The 18,146-nt window shown below is 32.1% G+C and overlaps 1 protein-coding gene across 1 annotated transcript in view; it reads right to left on the bottom strand.

Moving 5' to 3' along the window:
- Nucleotides 1-18,146, bottom strand: part of LOC129231067 (putative glycerol kinase 5) — a 59,926-nt gene that overhangs the window by 4,197 nt on the left and 37,583 nt on the right. The window contains exons 8-11 of the mRNA XM_054865315.1: nt 13,916-13,989; nt 7,037-7,097; nt 4,569-4,703; nt 4,361-4,471 (exon numbers count right to left, since the gene is read on the bottom strand). Coding sequence (XP_054721290.1) covers nt 4,361-4,471; nt 4,569-4,703; nt 7,037-7,097; nt 13,916-13,989 — 381 coding nt within the window. The remainder of the gene's footprint in view (nt 1-4,360; nt 4,472-4,568; nt 4,704-7,036; nt 7,098-13,915; nt 13,990-18,146) is intronic.

An 18,146-nucleotide genomic window follows, 5' to 3' on the forward strand; every position in this document is an offset into this window, starting at 1 on the left:
GTCATAAAAACCTAGGGAAAAGAATGTGCTATAAAACTACTAAAATCAATATTTTTCTTCCAAAAATTCAGTGTACCGTGTTCTTGAATAATGCAATGTAAAATAACAACAAAAAAAGTTGAAGTGTTTAAAGAATTTATTGTATTTATTATCCACCTAATTTGAAAACCTACGATTTTATGACCACTTTACCCCACCAGACCCTACTCATTCTAATATTTTTAAAGTACAATTTGAACAAATTAAGCTATTAAAGGACAATCAAAATAAATTAGATTAGAAGATAGACAGGAAGGTGCTGGCTACAAATAACCCGTGTAGGTTATGAATTAGTGTAGAAATACTAAAAGATTGCAAGCAGGTGTTACCGATATGTGTACAATCCGTAATAATTCATCCCTGATTTGAGAATCATCGAAAAACAGCTTCTTAGATCTTTAATATCTTTTTAAACTGTTATGATGCTCAACTGGAGTATTTCAAGTTGCCAGTAAACTTGGCAACAAAATTATATGAAAGTTATAAATTGATATCTTTTTGCATGTCCAGAGAAAAATTAAACCCGTTGAATGTTCATATTTTATCACAATTGCATTATTTTAATTTTAAATTTTAGCATAATGTTTTCTTGCATGCTATCAACTTTTCTGAAAGTTGAAAGTTTGGTAAACTTTGAAAGAAAGCTGTACCTGTTATGAGACAAAGACTCGCAAGCAAAATTTAAATTTTTGAAAGAAATGCCTGTATCTTACTGAATAAAAGTGAAACTTTAAAAAAATACATATAGAATAATTGAATATAGCAAAGAAAACTAATTTGAGAATTTACAACTTATTCCCAGCTTTTTGTGATACTGGATGATCAAAAAACCTATTTCACTTCTTCAGTTTGTCCTTAGTCCCCTAAAAGCATACATGATTCACTTTTTCTTAGAAAATGAGCTAAAAGATACCCTCTAACAAAGCATTAGCCAGAATTTATTTTTGGGAAGGGTACCTTCTTTTCCCCCTCTTTAACATCCACACAAAACTTCTAGAATATCATCATTTGAATCTTCGTGACAAAACTACCATAGATAATATCAATTCCAACTTTATGGAAAATACGCAATTGTAATGCAGAAAAAGAAGCAAGAAACAATCAATAATTTAACTACAAGCATAAAAGAAAGATTTGTGTCTATTTTTTTTTGGGGGGGGGAGGGTTGCACTCCCAAAACCCCCCACTGGTTACAACCTTACCCTCTACATGACAGAAGTTAAGGGAAAATTACTTTGATATTTTTCGACAAAATTTAAAAAAAAATCAATTTTTGAAAGTACTTTTGGCTACATAGCATACAGGGTGTACAGACAAAAGTATGGTTAAGAATGTTATTTGTATTCTGTAATTCTTACATATGAAATATCAAGTCAAAGTTTTCAGATTTATTGCTACAATGGATGCTATCCCAAAATCCTAACCATTATAAGATTTTCAAAGAAAAATTATATCATCAGAAAAAAGAAAAAAGTCTCAAATTGTCAGTACTTACCAAGTTATGTGCCGGTAGAAAGAAAACTTCGTTATCTAAACAAGATATTCAAAAAACAAGCATGAGAAAAAGGGTTGAATTATAAAAAAAAAAAAAAAAAAAAAAAAAAAAAAACTAGTACAAAATATGTGTTATGTATCATAAGAACATAATTTTACCTGAAACAGAAAGAGCTATGTAGCTAGATTCATAAGGTTCGGAAAATAAACCTAAATTGAAGACACAAAAATTTCATTACACATTCATCTGGGACAGTCTAAGTTTCAATGCAGATATCATGTTTTTAAAATTATGATTGTTTAAGTAGTAAAGCATTTGATGTGCCCAGTGGCATAGCTAGTGTTTGTCATCAGGAGCGGTTCCCAAATTTGCCACCCTTTCATTGTGAAATAGATACATTAAACTGTCAAGGGTGTTTAAATTAAAACTAGAAATGATATTAAAGAGAAAAAAAAACTAATTATTTTCCACATACTTACAAAAGGAAAAAATAAGGGGAGGGGGGAGGACCACACTTGGAGAAAATTGCTAAATTTAAGTAAAAATTGAAAATTTATGCAGTTTTCAGTAAAGTGAAGGGAAAGGGCGGGTTGTAGGTTTGCTTCTGAGTTTTTTCAAAACTAAAGTCGATTTTAGTGTTTCTTTGTTGACGTGAGAAGATCCATAGACACAGCAAGGAAATGTCCAGAAATTAAAGTTTTAAAATGCAGCTTAGGCTACTTTGTGAAGAGGTTAAGAAAATTGGGAGCGGTAGGATCCATCCTCAATTCAAAAATTTTCAGTTGTGAAATATGCAATTTTTAGGCTATCTTTGGCAATGCTATTGCATGTGTATTCTAAGGCAGTTGTACGGGTTAGGGGAGGGAGGGGCACTAATATTTCTTACTGAATTTTTTTTTAAATTGAAATCAACTTTAAGGGTATCTTTGGTGATTTACTGGAATGGGGAAGGTTTGGCTTCGTTTTTTGAAAATTAATCAGAACTTAAGTCTCAAAAACGCAATTCTAGGCTATTTTTGTTGAAGTTGAAGGGTTCCCTAACACCTAATAGCACCAAAAATGTTGTGAAACCAGGCGGCTCTCCCATGGAAAATTTCCGTAACTGAAGCCCGACTATAGGCTTCGTTTGATATTGATAATGTTAGGAGCAAAAGGGAACACAGGGAGGTTTCCCTCGCATAATCTTTCTTTAAGCTGAAATTCATTTAAGGCTATCTTTAAGAGAGAAGAATTAGCGAGCTCTCCCACCCACACAAATTTCTATGAGCAAAATTTTGGGCTATCTTTGGGGACGTTGGGAAAAGGTCTGAGGAGTTCGGCTTTCCTCCCTCAGAAATGTTTCAAAATTGAAGTTTCCTAAAACACAGTTTTAATCAGTAGAGACGTTAGATGAGAAGGAGGGGGGGGGGTTGTTAAGGTATCTTTCTTGGAAAGTTTCCAAAAATGAAGTCCTAAAAGTGTATTTTAAACTATCTTTGATCACGTTAGGAGATAAAGCATAATCAAGGTTTAAATGCTGTTTTCAAAAATTTTGGTTTTAAAAACATAAGTTTAGGCTATATGTTGAGACTTTTAAAGTCCTAAATATGTACTTTTGGGGTGTGTTTGCTATGTTAGCGCAAAAGACAGGGCTTGGGGCTCTGTTGAAAAAATTTCAAACATTGAGGTCTAAAACCGTATTTCCTAGATATCTTTCGTGATATCAGGAAAAGAGATGAAAGATTCGAGAGCTCTCCCTCCTAAAAACATTTTGAAGCTATCTTTCATGCTGTTGGGCTACAGAGTGGAGGTGGGAGAGGTTCCCAACCTGAATTATTTGAAACTGAATACAATAAAAAGCAATTTTAGACTATGATTGGCCAAGTTGAGGGACCAAATCAAATGTTGAATGAAATTCCATAAGGAATAGACTAACATGTGGTCTAAAGTTGTTGGATAGATTTTCTACTCTCAAAAGAGAGAAAACAGAAATTCCTTTTACTTCTTTTGAAATAGAGAACTCATGTAATGAATAAGAAGTCAAAGTTAACCCTGCAACATATAAAGCCACTTCTGTGATAAGCAATAAATTGTTTCGTGTACCATTTTTTACTTCTCCCTCCCTTTTTTACTCTTGTCGCCAGTTTCTTGAAGTTAAAAAAAAGTTTTTGTTTTACTAGGAGGTTTTCAAGAAACTCTCTTAAAATCCAGTGTTATCTCTTTTTTTTAACAAAAATTGGAAAACTTCATTGTTTTCTTCCTCCTGGAGTTAACTTTTACAGTCTAAAAAAACACTGGTCCCATGACTGTCCTCTGTCGCCTCCCCCCCCCCCCCCAGAAAAGAAAAACAAGGAATTGCACTAATAGGCTATCGCGAAAGGCTTTTGAAAGTTAAAGAAATCAGAAAGTATTGTATAAAACTAATTTTAATCTGGAAGTGACACAAATTTCTTACAATTCGAAGATTTTCTTTTTGCCTTCAATAACAGATTAAAACCATTATTTCCTTATTTGAAAAACACGTTTATTTTTTCCACATCAAAATGGTTAATTTGCTGCCCCTCGAAAAGTGCCGCCAGGGGCGGACCGCCTCCTCCGCTCAACTCTACCTACGTCACTGGATGTGCCTATTTTGAGTTTCAAACACTTATGACTTAGCGCATTTGTCACTAAGAGATGTTAAATTTAAGTAGACCATTTTGGCTCAGCAGATAAGAAGTACTTAGCAATTCACAATCGATTTTTTTTTGGCCTGTTTGAGACGAACTTCCTTTGAAATGTATTGTTCATTTAGTACTTCAGTATTTTTAGTCTAGTTAGTACAGTATTTATTACATATGCTATTACAAATTTACCTAAATTCTGTGCCCAGTTAATAACAGTTCCTGTATCATGAACACTGCATTCAGCAACATAAGTTGTTTGTGAATTTATCGTCCACCCAACCAGAGGATAAATGTCTGGAAAATAGTTTAAACCACATTATTGAAAGTGATATATTTGATAAAAACAAATTCAAAGCAATAAAGACTTGAAAAATGATGTATGAAAATATATGCCAACCATGATGAGCAGTAGGAGGAGAATTTCCAGTATTAAGGTTCAAAAAGGTTCCTGTGCCCATAGTACAACTGATGTCATATTTATTAAAACAACAAGCACCAAACATAGATGCCTGCTGATCTCCAACCTACAACCAAATAAGATATTTTTAAAAACTAACAAATTAATGTATTATCTCATTTAAAGCCATGCTGTTTCACAAAGTTAATATTACAGCAAACAATTTGCTCATTTATATTTGAATATTGTGTTTTCAAGCTATTCAAGCAATGAATAAATGGCTAACTTAACGTAATGCAGTTTTCTTACTTCTTATAATATGATCCATTTTGAATCATTTAGACTTGCAAATTCGACTTATTTCAATAAAATTTCAAAATATTTTACTAAAAATTATCCAAGTTTTTAGTATGCCTTCAACAAGATACTATGATGAATATAATTAACAATAAATAAATGTAACTAGCCGCCTTTGGCAGGTGGGTGTACAAGTACACCACCTTCGGCGGTGGCATAGGGAAGCTTAATTTTCTGCAAACAGTACTATGACATGCAGTATGAAAGTATACAGAGTAAAAACTAAATAAACAGTTTAGAAAGTGTTCAGAACTGAATGAAGTATTTAAGAATAAGCTTCACAGCTGATAATCACATGATACAATAAGAAATAATTAAACTCCAGAACTTTTAAATCGCAATGAGAAAAACATGAGTAAGAATCCCCTCCCCCTTCCTCCATATATTTGCAATAAATAAAGAAAACTTTCAATCCATAGCCATGTCTAGTCAATATTTATCCCACCCTAGGTCCCCATCCCCTACTCTTTTCAAATCACCGGCCTTGTAGCTACTTTTTGTTTTTATGTTATAATTGTTATTTCTATTTATCTTTTGAAGGACAAAAATGTAACACAATTAACTAATGTGTATATGACCACACAGCAAACTCCCATTAACACTCCCCAACGAAAGAGAAAAAGCTTCCTAAAACTTTTTTTTCTTAAAGAAAATCAGGATCATTTCTTAAGCTTATGTTATGATACCTTTACCCCAGTTTTTGGTAACACAACATTTTTTTTTTCAGTTATTTTGATCTTTACAACTATACATATTATTATATCATACATTTTTCAACTTACTTTTTAAATTACAATTTTTGATTCAACAAAAAATTAATCAATACCATTTGATTTAAAAATAAAAAAAAAAAAATACATAATTTATCATTACATTTTTTTTACAAACTGATGGTTCAAATAATATTTTTTACTTATTTTTTCTATTTTGACTAAATATACACATGTATACAATGTTGCAACATTTTTCATGTATCCTTACTTTTCTCTTTGAGCATTGTACTTTTAAATAACTTTATAATTTTATAAAGAATAAAAGTTTTGGATTGCCACTAACAGTTAAACTAAATTTAAATCAAAAGTGCTCCTGAATTAGCCTGCTGACAACAGGCTACCCAAAATATTTTAAAAGTTTTCATGCCTGGTTAACACAATGTAATTTTATTAACAATAATATCTGGTGTACAAACAAGTTTTAAAAAATTTTCAAGAGATGTCCTCACTAGTATTAAATTGAGGTTCACAAGATTCACTCTGAATTTGGTGGGACCAATTGAATGTAGTGTATTATGAGCTGCTACTACCAGGTGACACCATCACAGGACAACTTTACTTAACTCAATTGATGCGTTTGAGCCGACCACTGCTAGAAAAACGACTAAAGGTAATTTTGCAACATGATAACGTTCAGCTAGATGTTGCACATCCGATCAAAACATAGGTTGATACGCTGAAATGAGAAGTCCTACCCCACCCGTCATAAAGTCTAGACATTGCCCTTCAAACTACTATTTGTTTTTGTCAATGATGCACGCTCTTGAGGAACAACACTTCCGCTCTTTTGAAGAAGTCCAAAAATTGGATCAATTCATGGATCGCATTAAAAGACGTATCGTGTCTTTGAGATCACATCCGAAAATTGCCAGAAAGATGGGAAAAGGTAGTGACCAATGATGAACAATACTTTGAAAAATGAAAATGAAACCATTTTTCACAAAAAGTGTCAAACTTGAAAAAAAAATCCTTTATAACTTATTTGTAAGCCAGATATGAAAATTGGATCAAAGAAATTGGATGAAATTTTGAAATTATTTTGGGAAAATTAGAGATGTGGAGTAAAATAAATGGTCTCTCAGAAATAAACTATTAACTTTTTCTAAAGTCAAAATTATAAAAGAAAAAAAAAAATGATGGAGAAATTGGTAGCATTAAAATACTATGGTTATGATCATTTCTTGGCTCTACTGACTAATTGGCCGATTATCAACAGCCGATTAATCAGTAAATGGCCCAATTTGCATATCTGCAAATCTCTACAATTAATGAACATATATATAAACAAGATTTTAAAATTGAACGTTATAAAAAAGTTTTTGAAACTTACAACAGCTTGTATTGGAATAGATTCACCAAATAATGATGCAAAAGTTTCTCCATATGAATCACTAAAATAATCATCATTGGGAGAACATTAAAAATCAATTATTAAATTACAATGCTGATTCAGACAAATGAATTTATGATCATTAGGAGAATTTGAGGAAGAGTGTTGTTATAACATTAACGGATTTATATTTCTTTATGTTGTTGAACATAAAGAAATATAAATCCATAACCAAGTACATGCACAATTTTCTTAATAATAATTTTGTAAACTGCATCAATCATGTGTACAGTAAAATACCTTATATAAACTAAAATAAGAACAAATTAAGATTATGTGGAGTAGCAAACATCTTGGATATACAAAAGACTAGATAACAATGCATCAAACTCTTCAACGTTTCAACACTCCTCCCCCCACTTTAAATACTTTTAAATTCTTAATTTTAAATTAAAAGTGTTGGTTGTTTTAAAATTACAATAAAAGCGTCGCCAAAGTTTAAGAGGTGGTAAATACATAAAAGAATGAGAGTTATGAGAGTTGCATAGCATATTAGAATAATTAACCAGAAAAATAAAGGAAAGACATATGGTTCTCTTCCCTTGGCACTTTAGATCAATGGAACATTAGGAAATTTTCTGATTTTTATTGCAGCATATGAAAACGTGTGCATTTGTTGCATCAGTCTGCAGTATATTTCATTTGCATACATTATGTCAAACATTTGTTTCCTAATTAATCAGTCTTATATCTTGTCAGATCTTTTACACAACTGTTCACTTTTCATGGCATTCCAAAAGATGGGTACTTATGTAAGTTTCATCTTTTTGATGTACTCTACTTTTGCTTAAAATTTGCACTTTTATTTTTGAATCATCCTGTGTATCAATGAACAATATTCCGAATTTTTTGAAAAATAAATATAAATATATATATATATATATATATATATATATATATATAAGTTGGTTAAATATTTTTATGTTGCTAACACAGCTAAAAAACTAATGATGCCTTTTTCATTACAAAGACAAATTAGAATAAATAGCAGTTGGTGATACGCAGTACAAAAACTTAAGTAATATGCATTAGCGAAATATGTCTGGGAAAAACTAATGAACCAACTTGCAAAGTTTGAAAAAAACCTTCTGTTAAGGATTGTCATTTACATTACTAGCTAATCTGCTCTGCTAATATTCCTTTGAGCATTGCACATTGTCCATAGTAAGTCAAAAGAGAAAAGAGTTATAAATGTATATCATAAAATATAGTATAATATCTCTTTTTTATATACTTAAATATGGTTCAAAGTAGATGCAGAACATAAAGACAAAATCCTAAACAATTTTGAAAAGAAAAGGTAGAAAAGCAGTTAGAAAAATTGTGTAAGAAAATTGAACAAATTTAACAGATAGTTTCTCTAAAAAAAAACACTGGACAAATATAGTGTTTTTCTGAAGAAAAATAAATTAAAATCCTTGCCATAGTGTAAAAATATTCAATTGAGAACTGTATAGCATAATGTTTAGAGAACTCAATCGCCAACATAAAAATTCATGTAGTATTTTTTTTTGTTTTTTGTTTTGGAGTCAGTGTTAGAACCTTATTACAGTAAACTCTCAATTATCTGCAGAATAGGGTGGCACGGTAAACGCATATAACAAAAATTGCAGATAATCCAAATAATAGGTAAAAACCATAATACTGTATATGTTACGGAAAAAGCCCGAAGTTCGGCCAGTTCGCGAATTGGCCAAGAGGTTTGGCCAAAGTCCGAAATACTTGCAATTAATATTGAATTTTCTACTTTGGCTGGCCATTTTGCGACGTGGCCGGGAATCCTTGATCAAAGCCCAAAATGATTATAGTAGATTTTAAACTGACAGGAAGACAACACATCTGTCGCTTTCAATGTGACGAAACGGCATGCAAGTGGTAGAAACAAGAAAGGAGGTTGTCAAAGGGCGGCTGGGAGCTAAATCAAGCCCCTTGTCAGTTTCGTCACCAGAACCCCCTCTCCCTATAAAACTAGTCAAATTTATGCTACTTTGATTCCGAGTCGGCCCCTAGTTTCCGACTAAGCTGATATGATGTCATCTCGATGAGCTTGGAGGGTGCTACCACGTCCCTGTGAAGGTCGTGCCAATAGTTATTGAAAACTCATCCTCGTTTTTTTCTTGGCGTTAGTTCTTCAAATGAGCTATGAGTATGTATTTCTCATATTTGCACTTCTATATGTAAATACTTTCAGTTGAAATTATATGCGATCGCTAATAAGGTGTCATTCAAGTATTGTATTTTTTGGTCATTTTGTATCCCCCCCCGGCCACTTTGTGAGAAAAAAATAAGCATATGCTATACCCCCTTCCCCTTTTGCTTACATAAGATTTTATGACATTTTGTATGTCACAGGATGCTCTTTCCCCACGTTTTTAGTTGTTGCACTGTAACTGCTTCATTATTTAATGCTTAACTAAGAATTTTTGTAACCCCACTCCTCTTGTCAGAGAAAAAAAGCAGCCCTTGGTCTCACCTTTCTGCTTACATAATACTTGTCCGGTCCCAGCTGAGATTAAGCTTAAGGCCATGTTTCTCAACCTTTAAGTTTTGTGACACAAATCTTACATATAGTTTTCGTTCCGAAACCAAACCTAATGACAAGTAAGGAATTTAGTGTGTGCTCCCCTTCCCAGAATTCTATTTAAAAGCCCTCTTCAGCCCGAATTTCTACAAAACCAAATCTCAGAGAAAATCTCCAAACCAAAATCCATCATGCCAAAAAAAAAATAGCTATAAAGTAGAGATGAAAATCCTAATATAGCAACTTAATTGTTGGCAACACATGTTTCGGAAATGATTTATTGCACGAATAATATAGACTTGTTTCCATTTAGAAATTAATTAAATAGTTATGTCTGTTTTTTTTTTTTTTTTTGAAATATACTTTGTTGGATTCAGAAAGTTTAAGATTTGAGACACTACAAATGTTTTTTTTTTCTTTTTTTCTTTGAGTTGTGTACAATTGACAGTTAAAAAACGAGATAGCGAAGAGAGGAAATTTAGCATGTTTTGCGCCGAGTCAGCACAATTAGTCTCTACCCACAGGCTATTCACACCATTGCGTTGGTGCAATAAGCCATTTGGAAAATTATGAGAGTACTTTTATTAATTACAAGCTATACCCGCATGACAATGCCCGTGCTAAGAATTTAAAGGAAGGTACTTAAATAAATGAAAATCCTCCCCCCTTACATCTTTGATGCAAAATAATCATTTTCTTAAACTAAAATGCGTACACTCTTTCATAGGCGGCTGGTGCCCCAAAAAAGTGGGGGGTCAAAGGAGGTGTGGGGGGGTGGCAGGTTTGGTGGGCGACACACCCTGAAAGCTAAATTTTTTCTTCAAAAAGAGGCCAATTGAATTTTTACGTCATTATTGGTGAATTGACCCTCTTCCAAAAATTCGAGAAACAGACTCAAAAAGCGGGTGGCCTACCAAAATCAAAGTTCCATTTTAATTTTTACGAAATAACAACATGAAAAAAGCATAAAAAAGGCACTTATTAAGTCAGTTCTTTCTTTAAACACGTGTATAGATCATCAATCATTTTCCATTTGACCCTTAGTTTTGAACTCAGAAAAGTGGAGGGGCAAAGTCCCTTTACTGTTGAAAGTGAGAGGGCAATTGCCCCCCTTGCCCCCTCGTACGAGCCGCCTATGCACTCTTTAAGAAAACCTAAAAAAAAGAAAATCTGCAATTTAAAATATTTCGCAAAAATGAAAAAGACATTATATTACATAAACAGTTGCTTTAAAACATAAAATAATGAAAAAACTCAAGTTTTTCCTCCAAACTTACCAAGTAACCATTCTACCATAACACAATCGATTTGCGAGCGAAGCAAACTCTGATCGATTAGCGATACAACCTTTCTTATGAAAGCGTTTAAATGATAATCCCACTCTCTCACCTTCCTTGTAGAAAAAGAGAAGGTATTTAAAAACACATTGTACCTAGAACAAAAGGAAAATCACGCTCCTCCATCCCCAGTAGAGAAAAATAATTTAGCTCAAGTATGCAATGCAAATTATATAAATAATGATTCCGCATCCTCAAGATTAAAAAGTATTGAATTGAAATTCACCCTGCAAATACAGCAAGACAAAGAGAAAATCAACTAAAATACAAATAATCAATTTAATAAGAAATAAATGCAGTAAAATGTGCGTGAAAATGCTTGGGAAAAAAATAAAGAATTAAAATAAGTACTATGACAATAAGAACAACCTTTCCAAAATGTAAAAAATAAAATAAAATAAGGAAAATATGCTGAATTTCTAGATTGCTTTCTCTTTTGAAATATTGATTCATAAAAATTCAAACTGTTTTATAAAGAAAAAAAACATAACTAGGAGTAAATAAAAATAAATACGACATTTATGTATAAAATATTAATAAGGACATATTTTAGGGGAATTTAGACAAAAAACAGCATTAAAAATTTTTATTTAAATGATATTAACAACAAAACTATTTCTTCTTTATATTTGTCTTAATGAGCCCTTATTATTGAGGATTGGCAAAATAATTTTTAAAATTTTGAAGCAATATTTCTTGGTACAATGTGATCTAGGATCTTTAAAATCGGGTTTAAGGAGCAGATTGTTGATCGTCCTTATTTCAATTTACCTTTGCATTCGCAAACTTTACACAATGCATTTGTTTAAGATATAATTCGCTCGTTTGAAGGGCACAAATGTAATCTTTACGCTATCACGTTGTTACATCATGTACTGTCACTGAATAATATCTATTATGGCTTTAATATAAAAACAGAATAACATGAGATCATATTTTTAAATATTATGAGCTCATTTTTAACACAGATGTATCCCTTGTATTTGAAGTCGTTTCTGAAACAAGTGTACTTCAAGAAAAAAAAACAGTACACAGAAGGACTCATTTTAAAATGCTGCATTAATATCTGCTTTTGAATTTCCTCTTCATACTTTGGCCGATCGTCCATAGCCACTTCGCGAATTGGCAGGCCAAAGTTCGAAATGAAGAAAATTTTGGGCTTTGGCCGGTAAGTTTTCAGCAATGTTGGTCAGTTCGCGAATTGGCTGACCAATTCACGAACTGGCAGATTTTGGACTTTGGCCGTAACATACACAATAACTAGAAAATATGAATGACACTCACACATACATTTAAATTATAGCTAAAAACATATAGCTGCTACATTTCATCTACTAACATTGAATGTAAAAAACATACAAGTGCAAAAGCTAAAAATAAACAATAACAAAATCATCAGTTTAAAAAACATTTAATGATCAATAAGAAAAATAGTGAAAAGACCTGCAGGTAATAGGAACAGTGGATAAACCAAACGCAGATAATCAAGAGTATACTGTACTTACAAACACTTATATATTACTATTACATATTTTATCTAGTTGTGTGTAAAAGCATGAAAGTACTGCACTAGGAAGGAAAATAAATAATAGACCAAAGCATGAAAAAATCAGTACCCACAGAAATTGCTCTAAGTAGAAAGAATTATACAAGACTGTTGTACTATGAACAAAAATGAAGACTTGGATGACAACAATAGTGAAAACTGGTATTGAAAATAATTTTAAGACTTCATTTTTTGAACATACTAATTATATTACTTTTTTACTTCAGTCTGGAAAAAACATACTTCTTTATTGCAATATGACATTACCATGTACTACAACATGATAACATATATAAAGATAATCTTATAATAAGTCGCTACGGTATTTTGCATTTTAAGTCTGACATTATATAATATTATTCTTTTATTTTCACTTAAGGAAACATACAGGGTGTGTATTTTAATTAATGAGAATAAGTCCACAAAAAATAATTTATTAGACATATTGCTACATAACTTTAGTAGTCTTCAAAATATGCTCCTTGAGCATCAACACACTTCTGCAGACTACGTTTCCACGCTTTATGCACTTCCTGGAAGTCTTCAACCAAAACATGCTTCTGAGCATGCGTGCAAGCCTTTTTGACATCATCCAGGGTCTTGTGATGGCGCCCTTTGAGACTTTGAGGGCGACTTTGGCGAAGAGGAAAAAGTCTTACTGGGGCAAGGTCAGAGCTGTAAGGATACTGTGGAACTGTTACGATGCCATTTTTTGTCAAGTTCTCGGCAACCACGAAGCACGAGTTTGGCGCAAATCTTCCTCATCTCAAGATCCTCAATGATGATTTTGTGCAAAACCATTTTATCCATTCCTAGCTGTTCTGCAATCATGTAAACACTTAAATGTTGTTCCATGTTCAGCAAATGTCAAAAAACGTTGCTCGTTTTCAGCAGTTGATAAGCGACCTGCATGGGCTCCCCCTCTACGCTCTCCCGACCTCTAAAAACTTAAGTTTGCGATAAGCTTTCCCTTCCGTACACTTGCTGAATCATTTCCAGCGTTGATGCAGCCAATTTTCCGAGGCGAATGCAAGATTTGATTGCGGTAATGTTGTTCAATGCTTTGTTGCATTTTGAACTTGCACACACTTTTTTGAAGACATTTACGCCACGCCTGAATCTGCCTCAACCAAAGCCAGCAGGCGACTGCCCAGCGGAGCGTTATCAAGGTCGAAGGCCCCACTACCGACTCCAACCAATTGGAGGGCCCTCTGCCATATAGCCGTGTCAGAACAAAAATATTCTCATTACTTAAAATACACACCCTGTACATTGGTTTGAAATTGCTTTTACATACAAGTACACATTACAGATATGACACAAGTATGATAGAAGTTTGTAAAAATAGGGAAATAAAAATTATGTTGGCATATTAATAGCTTTTAACAAAGAAAATAACTGTAACAGTGTACTACCTTGTATTTTTAATTTCAGGGAGAATATTCACTGGAATTCGAAAAAAATTTAACATCCATTCTGCCCACTGCATCTGAAAAAATACTGAAAGTTAAAAACAATGATTTTAAATGTTTTGCAGAAATATACCACTATAACAATACTATTGGCTACCTTGAATTTTGAGATTTTTTTAAATCTTGCTTTCTTCTATTTTTCTGTTAAGAACGGCTTTCATATATGTTATGGATGTTGGAGTATGTAACACAAATATGTCGGAAAAACAAAAAGTTTTTCTTTTTTTTGGAAACAACAATTAAATTCCAAACATAGTTTAAGATCCTCTCATGATTTATGCTAAGGGCAGCAAATTAAAAACTTAAAAAAATGAAACAGTTTAATGTAAAACAAATTTTTTTTGGTTTAGAAAACGGGTTCTGAAACCATAGATGTAGTTTAACTCAGTACACAACTCAGTAGCGGCCATCGAATGTGCAAGCATTGAAGTAAGCAGGCAAAAGCGTAACATGCGAAGATGGTTAGGTCAAAAATTGCATGTGCACATGCACATTTCAGATGCTTGCCCATCTACTTGATAGTATCGGGTGCCCATTAAAGTGGGCCAAAATAAGCCAAAAAAAATTTTTTTTTTTCAAAATTCATTTTTGGATAGAGTGCAAACGGTGTGTAATAAGCTAGCTGGAACTCACAAAAAAGATTCTTGAATATTAGAAAATATCTAGCCATGCCCTTTTGTGACTGAAAAAATCAGTAAAAACGAGAGAAAAATCATTTTTTGTAAAACAAATATTTTGAAATAAACTCCAAATATTAAAATGGAATACAACTAAAATGTTACATAATGAGCCAGTTAAAGCCCATAAAATGTTTTATAGGTTTTGGTGAATATTTAGCAATTTGTGTGTGCCTTTCTAACATCAAAATTGGAGAAAAATTAAAAAAACATTGGACTTTCTAAAAAACCAATAATGAAAATTATTTTTCAAAATGAATTCATTTGACTGATTAATTAGATAGCACTATTAATCTAAGTAATAATGTGATTTTTATGCAATTGTATCACATATTTTCTACAGGATACACACATGTGGCTAAAAAAACTCCCTGACTTTTCCAGGTTGTTTTTTAGAAAATTCCAGGTTACTCGCTTCATTCAAAATTAAGTTTAAATAACAATATTTTCAAAATAATTAAGTTATTTTTTTTATTAATTTTTTTTTTTACATTTTGTTCAAAATTGTTTTCAATCATTTACTACTTGTTGAAAACAAAGTACATTCAACTTATTTTAATGTTCCTTCAATGCAAAGTGTCATCTGTAATTAGAGTTTTGTTCTAATCAATGCTTTACAATACTTCTTTTTGTTTTCTTATTAGTACATATATAACACAAAGCATATTGAGCAAAATACAAAGCTATTTTTCAGTATACGATTAACTTGTTGCATCGATCGGCATACCATATAATGCGTAATAACAAAAATCAACATCCGCCGATCATAGAGGCCAATACCAATAATCATCAATTTTTTTCCCCGCACATTAAAGGATGCTTATACGTTAAAATTAAAATTTTTCTTTTCTAAAAATTAATTTTTAAAAATTCATAATTTATTGCATATTTTATGTTATTTTCAATAATTTACATTGAGATAAACATCCAATTCTGTTTTTGGAATTTTACATCTACTTTCATCTTGCAAATGACCAAATATGGCAACTAAGTGAAAAATTTATGATAATAAATAGATTTTTGAATTTGTACCATAAAAGTCGTCATAAATAATTAATAATCCTAAGTCAAAATAGTCAGTTGCACATAATGTATAGTATGTAGCACATAAGCGTCTAAATCAATTATAATAAAAAAATGTTCTGAAGAAAATTCAGCATTTTTCCAGAAAATCATTAGGAATTATCTACCCAAAATAGGCACATTTTGTGTTGTTTTCAATAGTTTGCATTGCGATAAACATCCAATGCCGTTTTTGGAAACCTAGGCACTTAAAAAGTCTTGTGTACTTCCATCCTGGGACTGACCAAATATGGCGGCTATGCCAAAAATTAAGAAAAACTTTTTTTAATTTGTAGCACGAAAAAAATTTAAAAATAATAAATCTTCACGAAACTACAATTTAGTTGAAAATTTATTTAGCACATTTGCGTTTAAGGCAATGAGGATAAAATTAAGTTTTAAGAACAAAATTTTTCATTTCTCAAGGGAATTACATATTTTAAAAATTAAAAAAAAAAAAAAAAAAAAAATTGCAGCACATTTTGCGTTACTTCCATTAGTTAGCAGTTCCAGAAAACATCCAATTCTGCTTTGTTTATGGAAACTTAGGCATTTAAGCATCATATCTAGTTCTGTCTTGTGAATGACCAAAGATGGCGACTACATTTCACATGTTGGAGAAAAGACATTTCGATTAAAAAAACAAATTTCCCGATCGGCCCTCTCATCCTCATTCTTGTGCTTCAGAAGCAGTAAATTGTTTTCTCCCCTGTTGAGTTAGTGCATGATTTTTGTTCACGAGAGGATTTTTTTTCTTGGGAGTGGTTGAGGATCAAAAATGGTGAATGTGGTAGGTTTTATTTTTGTGTGTGTGCTGCTAGCCTCATTTTGAATCAAAATTTCAATTTTTTTCTTCAGGAAACATCGATTGAAACGAAGATTAGATCTCATAGTACAAAATTCCTGAGGAAAAAATGTTTTTGGGCCAAAATTAGAAAATTCCCCGACTTTTCCCTGACACTTTTAACCATCTCATTTTCCCTGACAATTCCCGGTTTTCCCGGAGCGTACGAGCCCTGTTTTAGAATTATATGCAGAAAGAACAAAATTTAAAAAAAAAATCTACAAATTTGAAATGTTAACATAGTACACTAGGGATATTGAATATTAGGTGTTTGAATAATATTTTCACTTGTTGTCAAATGTTAAAAGTTCTTTCCAAACTTGAAGATAGGCACGAAAGTATCCCTTTTGTTAAGTTTTAACACAAACATTAGTTTTACACAACTTTCAATGGCCTGCGTGGAACAGGGAATTTCCTCAAAAGTTAAATCTGCTAGCTACTCTTTACACATTTTTTTCAAGGTTTGGTCCTTCAGATGCATTGTAAGAGGTGGCTTTTTTACAGCACAGATTGACCAATGATCTAGATCAACTAGCTGATTTGAAATTGAGTTTAGGAAGCTTAAATAATTGTGTACCATCCGAGCTCTTCGTTTTCATATTTCTCCCACAAATTTCAACTTTTTCATCTTGAAGTTTCACTATGCAGCTATGAAAGCATTCACTCTTTACCCCCTTTTCTGCTTTGGTCAGGGGGGGGGAGGGAGGAGGTTGAAGCTTAACCTGTAATTGACATCATAAGCAAACTTCAGCAAACAACAGTTTATCATATTTCTGCAACAATCATGTTTTTTGGCTTTGTTCTGCAAAGATGTTGAAAGCAATCTTAAACATGTACGAAAAAAATTCTAATTTGGGTGATTCAGAATAAAAATTAGTCCGCAAGCCATCAACTGTTAGGCTAATCATTTTTCAAATTCTGGAAGATAAAAGCCGTCAAAAAACTGTCAATGACACACTGCAGGAAAATACATGCTTTAAAATATATTTTCATGAAAAGATGCATTTGTGCAGGGTTGGGGTAAACTTGTTATACTGCCACCCTCAAGTTCTGCCAACTTTCGGTCTGTCACTAAGGTTGGCAGTTTAACGAGATTCAACTGTAAATACTGCATCAAATAGTAGGTCTTAATTAATATTTAAAATGGTTATTTAAGATCTTTTTCATTCTGCACCAAAAAAAGTTTTTTTGACTTACAACAAAATATTACAATATGAGTATGAGTATAAATTTTAGAAAAGAGGCAACTTTTTCCTAACTAGAATAGGCTATGTGCGCAACTACATAGTTAAAATATTTCCAGATAGGTGGTGCTAAAAACAGAGTAAATATTTCACTATTTCACTTTGCACCTCATTCCCTTACAAGCATTTCAAAAAACAATTACTAAACAAAACAACACTTTACTTTTACATTCAAACATTTTCCAATTTAATGGCATTAAAAAATATATTCAGTATTCCAAAACTTTACTAGTGGGTTTAAGGCCTGAAAAAAAAAAAAAAAAAAAAACAGAAATCATAGATACAAGGATAATTTGTGTCTGTAGTAAAATTGAATGAAGGAGTTGCATAATTGGGACTTAATTTCT

This window comes from Uloborus diversus, chromosome 10, assembly GCF_026930045.1.
Source record: "Uloborus diversus isolate 005 chromosome 10, Udiv.v.3.1, whole genome shotgun sequence".
NCBI lineage: Eukaryota > Metazoa > Arthropoda > Arachnida > Araneae > Uloboridae > Uloborus > Uloborus diversus.